At 35.2% G+C, this 14396-nt stretch overlaps 1 protein-coding gene across 3 annotated transcripts in view; it reads left to right on the top strand.

The window, feature by feature from the left end:
• The window catches only part of STXBP5 (syntaxin binding protein 5), a 101735-nt gene that overhangs the window by 73757 nt on the left and 13582 nt on the right, over positions 1–14396 (top strand). Inside the window, exons 19-22 of one of the 3 annotated variants that reach the window (XM_088537039.1) lie at positions 4139–4204; positions 6228–6287; positions 6381–6428; positions 12945–12995. In XM_088537039.1, coding sequence (XP_088393165.1) covers positions 4139–4204; positions 6228–6287; positions 6381–6428; positions 12945–12995 — 225 coding nt within the window. The remainder of the gene's footprint in view (positions 1–4138; positions 4205–6227; positions 6288–6380; positions 6429–12944; positions 12996–14396) is intronic. The other 2 variants (XM_088537037.1, XM_088537038.1) reach the window with 2 other exon arrangements.

Genomic DNA, 14396 nt, shown 5'->3' with positions numbered 1-14396 from the left:
TCAAAATCAAGTTATGTTATGTATCTGTTAATTTAAAAGGAAGCCTTTCATTTAAATGAATCAATTACACGTCCAAATTCCAACGGGTAGCATTCATCCTTCTTTAAAAAAGACTTTGCTTCAAAAAGGTAGTTACTTAAGGGAAGTATTTCTTAGTACCTGAGGAGGAAAATGACTTTTCAATCCAAATTTTAGCCTTGTTCTTACCAAAACAAGTTTAGCGTTTTTAAATTATTTTTTCCTACTTGCTTACGACTATTTTTGGGTTTTTTTTTTTAAGTTAGTTGAGAAAAGAACTCAAGACAGAGCTATGAACAAGATCATTGTTGCCCTTAAATGATTATTTTTTGATAGAATAGGATTTAAAAGCTTATTGAAAAGACTTTCTTCATGTCTAATGTTTATCATGAGTGATCCAGAAGAAAATTCAGGTAAGTTTTTTATGAATTTTATTCAAATGAAAATGGGCACTCTGATCCATGTTTTAATAAATTGTTCATTTCAGAAAGATCCCATTACCACGAGGCAATTGAGTTAAACTGAGGAAACAACCCTAAAAATATTGTCAAAGTAATGCAATTCACGGCCTTTCAGATAAAATCTTTTCTTCTATACAAATAAAGACTGGGGAAGAAAAAAACTATTTCTTGTGAGGGGAAAAAAAAAAAAGAAGCTTTGCTGGTTCAGTGTTTTAATTCCTCTTGGGAGTAAAGGATTTAAGTTCTGCTTCATATATTTTAGATTGTAAATTACCTTTTGGGGTGACTAACTCCACTTGCTTTTTCTTATCTTTTTTTATTTTAAGGCATTGAATTTGTGTGACTCAACTTTAATTTACAAGTGTATGTCCAAGACTTTCATGAATTTAGTCTTTTCTGCTCATGAATATAACCATTGTTACATTGAATCATATTTATATTTTTCATCTTATGCTTTAAAACTAACAATCTGCATGGCAAAAACATCTTTTAAACCTTATTGTACTAGTTTTTCTGCTGGCTTTTTTGTCTCAAATGTACTGTTAGTGTCTCCGTCTTTCCTTTTCTCATTGCTTCATGAAGGTATGCTGACTGTGGCTTCTTGCATGTGCGGCCTTTCTAACTTATATTCAGAGTCTGTGAAAAAGCTTCGCACCTCTTATATAAGTAAGTCATCTCATGGCAATAAAATATTTTTGAACATCTGAATTTGATTTGTTGACTTGCTGTTCATTCACCATAAATAATTTTGCTAGTCCATTTTAAGCAATTACGGATACCTGTTTCTTCATTGCTCTAAAAGAAACTTGAAGGGAAAAAGCAACCATCAAACTCTTTCTGTTTTGAGGAAAGAAAAAGGAGGTTTTGACTATCTATGGAACCTTCATCTTAACCACTAAATGTTTTGTACTATTTGAGATCTGAGGTTACAGCTTTCCATTACTTGGTCCACTTTTGGCAGTGAAAGGCTTCAAAACTCTAAATGCAGATGTTGGGCTGGTTTAGTTTGTTTCTTTCTTTTACATTTTAAAAGACAGTGAAGCTTCTTCCAAGACCCAGTTTGTAGGAATTATGAGTGAAGTATCTGTGTACTGCGTAGCCCTGTAGGAATTTAAGTTGGTAATTCCCCCCCCGCCACCCTTTTAAGTGATAGGGATGAGAATAGCCGTCTAGGACTATTAGTACCCCTACCTTAGTCCTAGAATAAGTGCTTATATTTAATGTGGGTGTCTCAGAGATAGAGTGTACCTTCTCATTCTCTTTGAGACAATTGCAATGATCTTAAAATACCTAGCATAATAATGCTATCCTATGTGTGCAGTAAGCCAGTTTCTTAATTAGCTGCGGTGCGTTTAGTTACATCCAGAGTGTGACAGAGCAGCGTATTGTTAGGATACATCGTGTCTCCAGAACAGCAGAAGCAAAAATTAAATGGCTTTAGGAAAGAGAGGAGTAAGAAATAGTTCTACTCAAAAATTTCTATAGATTTTGACCAAAGTAGCAAGAAATGATCCTTCCTCATTAAGAACCCTGATATTTTATAGACATAGCATTATGTATCTCCTAAAATAGGGAAATAGAAATAGGGGGTTTTCCCTTCACTTGCATTGTGAGTATATGATGGATGTGTCTTTTTTTTTTTCATACTCAAAAGCAAAATTCAGATTATTGTCTTAAAGCAGCATCTATTTAGAGACAAGTTTCACAATGGTTAGACTATGTACCGTCATTTCAGGCTAACTCAACAGATACAAACTTCCAGTTGAGATCATGTTTTGGAATTTATCACTGATTCATACAAGATATCTTACATGTTTTGGGTGGTAGTTTATACTTCGTGAAGCGTTTAGTATATATGTTTCCAAAAAAAAAAGAAAAAAAAAACACTCTGGCTGAGTCTTAAGACTTTTGCTTGTTTTTTTTAGAGTTTACAACATATGAGGGAAGGATTAGAGCCATTAAGAACACCACCAGTACTGGTACCAAATACTCAATTAATAACTGTAAAACCAAAAGTCGAAGAAATTTTCTATAGACACCTGAGTTTTTGACTTACGTAATTAAGTTCACCTAAGACCTTAGCTCTTCTGCAGTTTTGGTTATTATTGATGGAAGTTAGGGTTATATTATTTGTGACCTACTTAAATGTAACAACTTTTATGTGACTTAGATATTTATGAAGCGTTTCTTAATACTACCAGAGATTATTCAAAAAAGCAAAAGCAGCTTTTGCATACATATCTAATAATTTTTTTCTTGATTATTCAGCATAAAGCCTTTTTTTAGCGTAACCTAAAGGGTTTCAGGCCTGAGGTTTAATTAAATGTGAAGGAAATATGTACTTAAATCTCTCTGAGGTTTGTTCTTGTTTCCCCATTCGCCTTCCTCCTTGAACTGGAACTGGGCCAGAATTTATTTTCAAATTTTAACTTATATTGGATCCAAACCAGGCTGACATCAGCTTGTAGCTATGCCAAAAGCAGAACTGAATCAGAAGGATTGGGAGTTTTGTGTTATTTTTTGTTTAAAATTTGATAGAAGAATAGAGCTGTTTCTGTTTTTTTTTTTTTTTTTTTTTTTTTTTTTTGCCTTCTGTTAACAGATATGTACCAGCAGTGCAGTGCTATAAGTGGGTAGAATGCATCTATGTAGACAGGCTTTGCATGTGCAAGTCCTTATTGCCTTAGCTCTTTCTCCCGTCAAGCTGGTTCTATTTGAGATCCTTGCGTGTGTACAGAATGTTTCATTCTAATCAATATTTCTCAACTACTACAATTAAATACTGTAGACTTGTTTGTTTTAGTATAGCATGTCATGACATCTGTGAGGGAAAACATAGTTACTAGATAAACCTAAAAGTTAGGCACTCTTAAAATATCAACAAAATACACTTTCCTCAATGCTAGGCTATCGAGCTAACAATTTCTTGTCAAAAATCAAATCTTTCAAAAAAAGTGTGGAGAGAAGCAAAATTCTTTGTGTACTTTTAGTTAACCACATGGACCTTTGTTTAGGACCTTTAGGAGGCGAGTTCCGTCTTTCCTTATAACTGTGGACTCTTGGGTTTTATTCCTTGGTATTAACATAGTGCAGTTATTCTTATGATGAGAGTGGGCAACGTTGTGTTAAAATTTTTGTGAAATCTCCTTGTGTGCGGAAGAATATTTTTGTAAGCAGCCTATACCTTAAGTTCTCTAAGGGACATCACTGAGTTTTGCTGGGATGTGAACAAGGCAACACAAATTCACAGCGTATCACTATAACAAGAAGTCTTCTTTCATCTGACTCTCCCTTTTGCAATTAAACATTTAATAAGACTATTTTTGTTTTTCAAAACAGACCTGACGTGGATAATATATATCCATAGCATGTAAATAAACTGTTCTTTTAAGACTGTCTTACTGAAAAGGCAATGTTTTCACTAAAATTCTATGAAGAAGTGTTTTGTAAAACCAATCCAGAAAACTTCATGTGAGTATGAAGTAAGTGACTTTACAGTCATTGTGGCTGATGTCCAAATGAAAAAAATGTAATATGAATTGTACCACAACCAGCTGGTTTGTATCTAATGAAAGCCCAAGCTTCCGGCTGTAATAGAGGAAAAGCTAAAATAACAGCTGTACTTACTATATACTGTTTTTTTTGTGTGTGTGTTACAGCTGGTCTGTGTGATATTAATGAAGGTACAGTGGTGCCAGAAGATCGCTGCAAGTCACCCACTTCAGGTAATTGTAAGTTTCTGGGTTGTTCAGTATTTTGTTTGCGCAGAGGATAGCATGCTTTAAGTCAACATTACTAGTTCAGTAATTATATAAAATCTGTCGCCCTCTCACAGCTTGTTTGATTTCTCATTACAAATCTTTCCAGTTTTAAAACAATACCAATTTTAAGAGATGTAATAAGAATATTTTCATAAGAATGTGTGAAGAGATGCACAATCTGAAATATTGACACTGTAGAGAGCATACTCCACTGCAGTGGAAGTTTTGGTGTGTTGGTAAGAGTTGCACAGATTCCTATAACAGTTGAGGTGACTGGTGTTTCAGAGAGTCCTCAAAAGTGGCCAAGACTCTAAAAGGATCTAATTTACTCCTACTTCCTTAGAAATAATAAATGACTGTTTTTCTTCAGAAACAGAGGTCTTCAGAAGCTGGCCTTCTTACTAAGGTTTAAAAAAAAAAAAAAGGCAGGAGGAGAGGAAGTGGTCAGTAAAACATCAGTAATACATTGTTCTGCTTAGAAATTTCTTCAGTGTTGGCTAATTGAGACTATGGCCATGCAAATACTTAATAGTGAATGTTGATATATAATATTTGGGATGCATATTTTAGATAGCTTAAAATATTTCACTTGCCTCTTCTCCATTACTGTGACAGAACTTTTAATGGCATACGTCATTTTATCCATTTCAGTCAAAGTGCTACACTATGTTAAAAGTCCAAAATGCAAGTTTACTTAACTACTTGGAGCTACTTTTTGCATAGGAATTCAAAATAATGATCATTACAGGAACCTAAGGGTAGCTTACCTGCCTGAAGGTGCCATTTCTGCCTGTACTTTCCAAAGTCATGGCTGTTTTCTCAAGAACATGAAGAAATTTATCACTTAACAGAATACCTTCCTTTGTGTTGGGCCATAAAGGAAGCAGCTGCAAAACTGAAATGACACTGTTTACAACCACTCTTGACTATCTGCCCCTTTTCTGTTAAAACTTTTGCTATTTTTGCCGAGTTGAAAGTGTAACAGAATAAAATACTCTGTAGAAATTTTAATATGAACTCTTATATTTGTTTGGACAACAATTGTCTTTTGATCTTCATTTTAAATTATGCAGACTTTTAATCTAGATCAGTCAGATTGTCATTCTCTTTCCCAGTAAGCCTTTCTTACTTGGAGTAAATAATTACAGTGAAAGTAGAATTTGAATAGAAAGTCAGATTATCAAACTTCATGTTTCCTTTATTGAAGCAAAATAAACAACTTAGCTCAAAGTGTTTTTTCCTGACATAGGATAGCTTTATTTCTTCTGTGTTTTTTTTCTACAGAAGTGAGGAGATAATAAGCTAAGGCCCCTGAAGGATTCAGGAGACCCATAATACGATAAAAAAAAATTGAAAAATGTTGTGCTTTTATGTGCAAGAGCATTAAAATGCTTGCATTGTAAATACATTTTTTACAATATAAAATCCAGTGAAATTTAGCATCTTTAGTTAAATTCTACTTTAATTTCCTGGCAACAGTGTAGGCCACAATTATTGGTTTCTCACGATGAAGGATTCTGAAAATTGCCAAGTTCCAGTCCTGCCTCTTGAGTTGTCTGCAGAATATTTGAAGAACTGTGGCCCAGGGAAGATTTATTGAATTAGAAAGAAGCAAATTTTCAAAACTGAGATTATTGCTACTGTCCTGCTCTATGAAACACATTTTGGATTAATTCTTATGTCTGGGGCCATGATTAGGACAGTGCTCTATTCAGTGTTAGCATTTTATTCAGTGGGGGAAATACTTATAGCAATAAAATTACACTGTGCAACATTGTACCTTGCATTATATTTTTTGTGGTTAATATGGCAGGATTCTTGTCATGTCATAAGAATTCAGATAGAGAGACTATTAGTATCTAGTATTTCATCAGTATTTTAATCCATCTTTGTGCGTCTCCATTAAATACAAAACACTTACTAATACATAGTTCTTGTGTCAAAGATGTATGTTTGTATGTCCATCTCATTCTGTCTTCACTCATAGGTTCTGGTTCACCAAACAATTCTGATGATGATCAAAAAATGAATAATTTTATAGAAAAGGGTACAGTATTTTTCTTTTTTATAGTATTATTTTTGTTAAATTTATCCTTTGATACTCCTAAATTGACTTTTTTTATTAAAATATTATTTACAGTGAAGACCAAAAGCAGAAAGTTTTCCAAGATGGTAGCCAATGATATAGGTAGGAACTAGAAAAATTCTGCTTTGTTCCTAATCCAGTGCCTTAATCCATGCAACACTAACCAAGCAGGAGAAAAAAATCAAATTTAATTGTGTATTTAGTTATTAATTTTTCATTCTCTATGCTAATTGGTAACTCTATGGGCTGCTTTTGTGCTAAATACACCGGGTACAATAATTTTTAAAAATCAAGAATATTGGTGTTTTAAATTCTCTAATCTTACAAATGCACTTTTCTGCATTTTCTGGATGTGTGGAATTCTAATCTGAAATACTAAGAGAGTTCAGTCTATGCAAGTCACAACATTATTCCACTGTTTTTTGTGAAGATACAGTCTCCTTGAGAATATCTGTTTGATTAAATTTCTTTTACATGGTACATTCATAGCCATATGGCCAGATTTCCGTAATAAAATGGTCGAGATACAGGTGCAGGTAGCATCATGGTTTGACTTAATCGTCTGGAAAAGGACTCAGTTAAATATAATTACACCCCATTACTATTCCATAACTTTTCCTTCTGTGTCTAGCAATGATACAGCACTTTGCCAGCTTCGGAATCTTCTTTGGTGGGTTTTTTTTTTTTTTTTTTGTCTTTTGTGGTTTTTTTAATTTATGAGCAAAAGTGCTTTGGAATATGTTGTATGCAGATTATAGATTGAACCCTTTTATGATTAGAGCAAAAATTAACTCTACTTATGACAACTGGAGCTATGAAAATGAAGTTGAGATGCTGTGTGATTTAATTTTGGGAAAGGATCTCTAATTCTTTATCTCAGATGCTGGTAATTTCATTTCAAAATCACCACATTAATGTTTCATTTTGTTTCCATTTAATGTATCAGTGTGTGGTTGCAATAGGTTTAATTTTCCCTCTTTAGTTGTAACGTTGAATCATATAGTGACACCTTGCTAAACTATATTTTCTTAGATTATACGTTGCACCTTTAAGTTAAGGCTAGGGAGGAGGAGGAGATTTCTTTTCCTGTGCCCTGCCTCCAGTTTACTCTTTGACAACTTAGCTTTTATCCTAAAGTGTTAATGGTTGGTTCCCTTCCATCACACTTCGGTACCTGAGAAGCAAAATCATTCAGAAATCAATGAGGCAAATCCTGCTAAGATACCAGAGATCTTTGGAACCTGAGGCACAAAATGAGGGAGGAGGGAGAGTGCCCTTTCTTCAGCACTAGGCTGGTACTGGGCCCTGCTCACAGGAGTGCACTGAAAGGTAAGATACAGGAGGGGAGTAGGGATCGGCCTGGTACGGCCTTTCACGGTGGTGACAGCGGAGAGGAGCTCCGACGTAGCGGAAGCCTGAGAAGAATTCCAGAAAGCAGATGTCTCTCAAGAATGTATCATTGTGTCATTCATGTCTGTTTAAAAAACATAGTACAGTCTACAATACTCATTAATATGTTTTCCTGAAGGACATACAGCCTAACAAGAAACTTGCACTGAGCTCTTTTAATGAGAAAAACAGCACTTAATTTTGTGCATGTCATGTCAGTGCCTGTTGATGAGGTAATATTTTCCTTTTATCTGAAGGCCATTTCTTCCAGACTTGTGCAGAAAATGAGGTTTTATTTTGCTCTTTTGTTTTAGACTAGTATGTTTGTGCATGACTTTATTTCTCTTTTCTTTTTTTTTTTTCTAATAACATTAATAAAACATGCCAATGATAATTTTACAGAAATTTTGGTGTGTGTTTCAGCTTGAAACCTTTCCTTTCCAAAGGAAAGACGCAGTTGTGAATATTTTTAGAACTAATGTAGCATTCATTTACAAGTAGTAGTAACCTCTTCAGGAAGTAGGTTAAATGCTGAGTTGAGCCAACAGTGCATTTGATGTGATTTACTAAGCCCATATTTTAAGATTTGTGTAGTTTACACAGTTAATTTCTTTCACTCGATTTTCTTATTTTTTAAGAGCTTTGAGTAGTTGGATGCCCTACAAGTAACATTTTCTTCACTGTCCTGCTTTATAGTTGGCATGATTATTCTGCATGGGTCTTTCTGAACTTTAAACTTTTCTGAATAGCTGAAATATAACACGATGCTTTGCCAATTATTTGAAATTAATGATTGTGTGATTTTACATTTCACTGTTTGAAGCTGAATTGTAGTCAGCTGAATGTGACTGGACAATTAATTCTATATAATGCGTATGCCACTTACTGCCATCAACTTCATCATCTTGCCCAGCAGTTTACCTACATCAGCTGTGCAGATGGAGTTGGATGCCTGTAATGTGGATGCAGTGGCATACAGTGCTATTGGATTCAAATTCCTTCAGTTCTTTGTTCTTGCGTGAAGTACAACCTATCAAATGGATTGCAAAAAAGAATAAAAATTATAATCTACGTATGTAATTTCAGCTAAGAATAGCATTCCTGTGGTTTTCTGACATGTCACCATTGGAACCCATTGGAACAGTAGGTTAGAGAAGAAGGCTTCTTTGAAAGTCCTGAGAGGGAAATCTAGTATTTTCCAAAGTAAGCAGAAGGAATTTCATTTCAGTGATAGGACTCTAAAGCGGTATTTAAAGACCAATGCAGATATGTAGGCATTTAGAAATAAAAAGTTATTTTCAATTTATATAATTTTATTTTACCCTGCACAGATTCATCTTCTTTTCTATAGAGTTGTATCATTAGTGACAGTATCAGGAATGGGATTCTTGTTGCATTAAAGAGTCAAAAGCCATCCAAGGTTGCAGCAGTAGCTGCAGATGTTTGAAACTATACATAATGCACTGGGTTGGAAAAATATAGAAAAGTGTCCAAAATCTAGATGGACTTAGAGGGGGGAAAAAAAGTGAAAGAAATATTTAATTTCTGAGTGCAAGATATTATTCCTACAGAAAGGCTTTCCAATCCAGCTTCAGCTGAAGGGAAATCTAAGCTGTTTTACCCTTACTTTGGTAAGATAATTATTGCACATGAAGAGAAAAGTCTGACTAAATCTATCACTACTGATCATACCAAAGCTGTAGAGATGCATATCCTCAATTTTTGGAAAGGACCTTAGTAAAGGTACATGGAGAATATTGCAGACTCTGAGATGCTTCTTATAGCTTTTCCAGTAGATTGTGTTAAATACTTTTCAGTGAAATTATATGCTTTATTTCTTTTATGCAATTGCTCAGTTTAAAAGCAATCACCAACTATTAGCAGGCAAACCTAATTGGAGTAGTATCAGCCAGAATTACGCGTTTCTGTAATTCTGAATTTCCTGCTGATAATAGCAATGTAAGTTTTTTTTTTTTTTTTTTTTACATTCGTAACATGCTAAGCATACGTCTAAACGATGTCAATTTGAAAATTTAACACTGTTAATACTGTTTTCACAGAAGCAAAGCTCAATACGTTCATGTTAAATTCTCATTTCTCTTAATGCCAGAGAAGGACTGATTGACATTATTATTAAATGTGTTTTATAATATTTTGTCTGATCTAATTGTGTACACATCATGTAGCTCCCTTTTCATACATTCTCTTATAAGGTGGTTTCATTATTGTTAAAGGTATCAAAATTTCAGATTTCAGTTTTGTGAATCTAATTCTTTTTAACTGTCATAAGTACAATAGTCAATTCTTTAGCCATCATGAAATTGGGTTATTTAATTCTTGTCCAATATGTCGCTATCAAACATTAATATACTTCAATTTAAAATAATTTGGGAATGTGGATTTGTCTAAAGAATATTGATAAGAACAAAAAGATGATTCTAAGCTGTTTAGATATTTTTCATTAAATATTACATTAATTTTTTCTTTAAACTCTTTATTGTCTGCCAAAGCACAAAGACACTTGTCTCTTATAATCTTTTGAGATTTTTTTTTTAAGAGAGCAGTTCAGATTTGTTTAAATAGGGAATGTTTGTGAAATCACCCCCTTAGCTTTTAAATTAAATGCTGTTTATTGTAATGCTCTGTAAGGTACCTCAGGAAATATTTATTGAAAATAAAATGTAACTATTACTTTTGAACCACTTCTTCCTATTGATAGTTCAGGCATGTCTCAGATAACCGTCAGGGTATTTTTGGTTGAATTAGTTGAGCTTACAGTGCTGAGATGTAGCACAAGAGAACCCTTCATGTTCTAACTCGCTCCCTGTCAAGACTGACCTCTGAGAAGACACAAAAAAACCTGAATATTGTATTTTTGAACGTTCGGTAGTGGCATGCTTAGTATAAAATGCATATTTAATGATATATGTTAGAGAATATGAATGTGAATGTGTGTCACTAGGTTTTCTCCTTTAGAGGAGTATGAGATGTAGGTCTAAGCAAATAGACAAAATAATCACTGCTTAGAGCAGCACACATACCTAGGTTTTGGCCCTGCCTCCCAGCAGAGCTGTGCAGAGGCAGGCGCAGCTGGAGAAGCTGCAGTAACCACCACACGGAGTGAGGTGTTAACTCCGTGACGTGGCAGCAGCTGCTTGAGGTCACTCACACTCGTCACGAGTCGCCATCACCTTTGCCCTGTCATGCAGAGGGGAAAAAAGTACAAAACCTGACTTTGAGGCTTCTCCCTGTATATCTTCATGTCGTCTTTCTCCATTCCTCTGCTCTGTTTTTTGTATGGTAGAAGTGGTCGAGAGCTGACATGTTACTGTCTTTAATTTTGAGGCATGGATAAACCACATATTTCCATGCTGCTGAAAACTATAAGGCAGATACGATGAATACAAGTAGTTTAGTATAGCAAGTAATGTTAGTTGGAAACGATTTAACTAACTGTTGAAATATTTGTATTTTCTAATTAAATATTGAGCCACTTTCCTGCTTAAGCACAAGGTGGCACTAGTGCTATTTAAATAAACTTCCTCTTTATGTTTGATTTACTAAGCACTCTGTCACACTAATGTATGTTTTAAAATGTAATTTTTGTGTAGAGCACCCTAATTCACAACTTTTAGCAATGGCACCCTGTAATCCGCAGTTCTAAGTGAGGTTACATGATCTCTTTTTAAGCTGATGTAATTTCCAGATGGCAAAAAGTAATGGCCAATGTACCACGGGTCTGCCATTTGTCTAGCTGAACACTGAGCTGAGATGGGAGTTGATCTCACTGAAAACAGCCCTCAGCAGAAATTTCATTTAGGTGAATTTTGGTCCTGCCTCACCCATCAGGCCAGACGTGTGCCAGCACCAGTGCAAGGATTAGGTAGAAAATACATGGTTGGACTGCCCTTTTTGGTTTCAGCCTGCACTGAAAAAACAGTTGGCTCTGGTATTGCAACCTGAGAGTAAGCAATTTCAATTTAATTTGAACAGGACATACATTGTAGCATTGACCCATTAAGGAAATCATCTTGCTTCCTGAGTCATATTCTCCAATTTTTATAGGATATGACAACTGTTCAGCTAGCTGTTCAGCCATTCAGATAACTAGTATTTGCAATATTGATGACCGTATCTCATTGATTGTGCTGATGAGTGAGAGTAACTCTAAATCACATGCTGTTCTTGAGTATCTGGACCAAATTTACTCATTCCAATTATCTGAAATCAGAGCGAATTCATTTTTAGAGAGGAGCGGCAAGATTCAGTCTACTTTATGATTGGTATTGACTACAAAGTACTCCCTAATATTATGAAACTATTCTCAACATCTACTTAATGAAAAATTAAACGATATACCTAAAGTTAAGCACATGGCTGGGAATTAAAGTCCTGGTCCAGAATCTGAGGTACATCAAAATTTTTGCCTTTCAGGTAATTGATGAAAGAAAATTGAGAGAGTGATGTAAGGCCTTTAGTTAACCAGTGACTTTTCTTATAGTAGCATGTTTTAGCATTCTATACAGCATTTAAAACGGACTACATGATTTCTCTTCCTAGAAATAAAATTTTCCAAGTCAGTGATGAGTTCAAGTTCTGTTTCTTGCTTGAGTAATATTACAAAAATTTTACTGTCTTTCATTTGACAATGTTGCAAATGTTTCTATGCTGCTGATTTTATAATTATTCTTTGTAATTTTTCCATTCTTGTAAGTCTGTTAATGGCATCACAGATGCTTATTTTGTGCATTTATATTGAATTGGTTAGTGTAATTAAAATTTCCTCTTTTTATTTCTATTTTAATTCTTTGCGGTTTGATGAGGAAGTAAGGCAGAAGAAGAGTGGATGGGATGTAAACTTCATCTAAATTTTGATGCACCTTCTTGCAGAAGCTGAGAGTGTGCACAGTCACCTCGGGAGAGAGGAGAAAAAACTTGGGTTTGAGCCAAAGCTAAATATATCCAATCTGTCAAGTTCTCTCTGATGCCTGAGGGGGAAATGAAATTTGGCAAAACAATCATATAATGTTGTTTTGGGAGCTTTCGATAACTTCCATGTTCTACCTTGTGCCACTCACTCTTAAAAGTCAAGCTCTGCTCTAGTAGAATTCTTAAGTGCTGCAATTAATGTAATAAGCAATGATATATTAAATATTTGGAAAGAGGCAAGTAAAGGCCAGCAGAATCATGTTTCTTCTTTTTAAAAAAAAGATATACTTCACTTTTCAGCAAAGATGTCCAGGAAGCTAAGTTTGCCAACTGAGTTAAAGCCTGATTTAGGTAAGTTTACATAGTTGATTTTATTTTTATTGAAACTGTTTTACAGAATGCAAGTACCTTGAAGTAATTCCTAAACTATATAAATGATCATGCATTTATTTCAAGTGTAGAATTAAAATTTTAATTTAACTCTCTTTGGGGCCTCCCCGGCACAAAAATCTAATTGCTGCCATCATAAGGTAAGCCTGCAAATTTTGTACATGGCTTATCGCAATTTTGTCCTGATTTTAGGCATCTGTCATTCTCACTTTAACAATAGTGCCATGATAGCAAAAGCGAGAATAAATAGGTAAGATATTGCAAGGAAATAGAGCTTGCCTGTTTAAAATGGCCTGATAAAATTTAATTTGAAAAATGAGGTATCTTAGGAATAACAGGATATGTTGAGATTTATTCAACAAGAAGTTGGGACATACTTTTGAGAATGTTAATTGTCTTGTGTCCACTCTGTATAAATGAAAATAGCATACAGCTGTTACCGGTCTATGAGAATTTCATTTTCTTGAAAAAGTACAGTGCCTACATAATCACAGAATCACAGAATGCTTAAGGTTGGAAGGGACCTCTAGAGGTCATCTAGTCCAACCCCCCTGCACACGCAGGGTCACCTAGAGCACGTGGCAATAATAAGCTGTTCCATTGTTAAAAAAATAACTAAATTAAAAATCTAGTATTAAAGGTCATTTCACTGCATAAACAAAACCGTGTACACATGAATAGTTTTTTTCTTTTTTGGTTTGTCACCACAATTTGCCTGCCAGCTTGTAGAACAGCTCCAGCTCCCCTGCCTTTTTCCCCAAAGACGGGGGATGCAGCTGTGGTCCTCCAGCAGCAGATGCAGCCTGAACCCTGCCCGCTGCCTGCTGCCTGCCCCAGCTGCCTGCCCCTCCTGCCGCAGATCCCCGCCGCAAGCCCAGCGGAACACAGGCCGGCATCACGCTGGGGCAGCTGCGGAACAGGGTATTTGACAACGCCTCCTGGCAGAGGGGAAAGAGAGGATGGGACTGGGATATACTGAAACCTTCGAGTTGGACCACCCAGATTTAAGCTACAGCTTATTCCACTCAAGTAAATGTGAAGTTGGAAGGAACCTCCAGAGATCCTTTAATCCATTCCTATGGCGAGGATCCAGATGACTGACAGATTGACCTCTGTTGAATGCATGAGCCTCCAGTGAATACATTTCAAAAAAATCCCAGGCACTAAGTTCCAGTATTTTTATAATCAGACAAATTTCCTGAATCCAAATTAAATCTTTGCTTCCATATTACCTTACTTTTTTCCCTTGTCCTTCCCACAGTGAATCAGTGCTTCCTGTCTTTGTTAGGCAGCTTTTATGGTATTGAAAACTTATCATCATGTCATTCTTCAATCTTTTGCTGATTGATGGTTGATATATCA

The sequence above is a fragment of the Tinamus guttatus genome, unplaced genomic scaffold (genome assembly GCF_059628265.1).
Source record: "Tinamus guttatus ecotype Peru unplaced genomic scaffold, ASM5962826v1 Tinamus_guttatus_pri_ptg000716l, whole genome shotgun sequence".
Taxonomy (NCBI): Eukaryota; Metazoa; Chordata; class Aves; order Tinamiformes; family Tinamidae; genus Tinamus; species Tinamus guttatus.
This window is presented reverse-complemented; position numbering and strand designations above follow the sequence as displayed.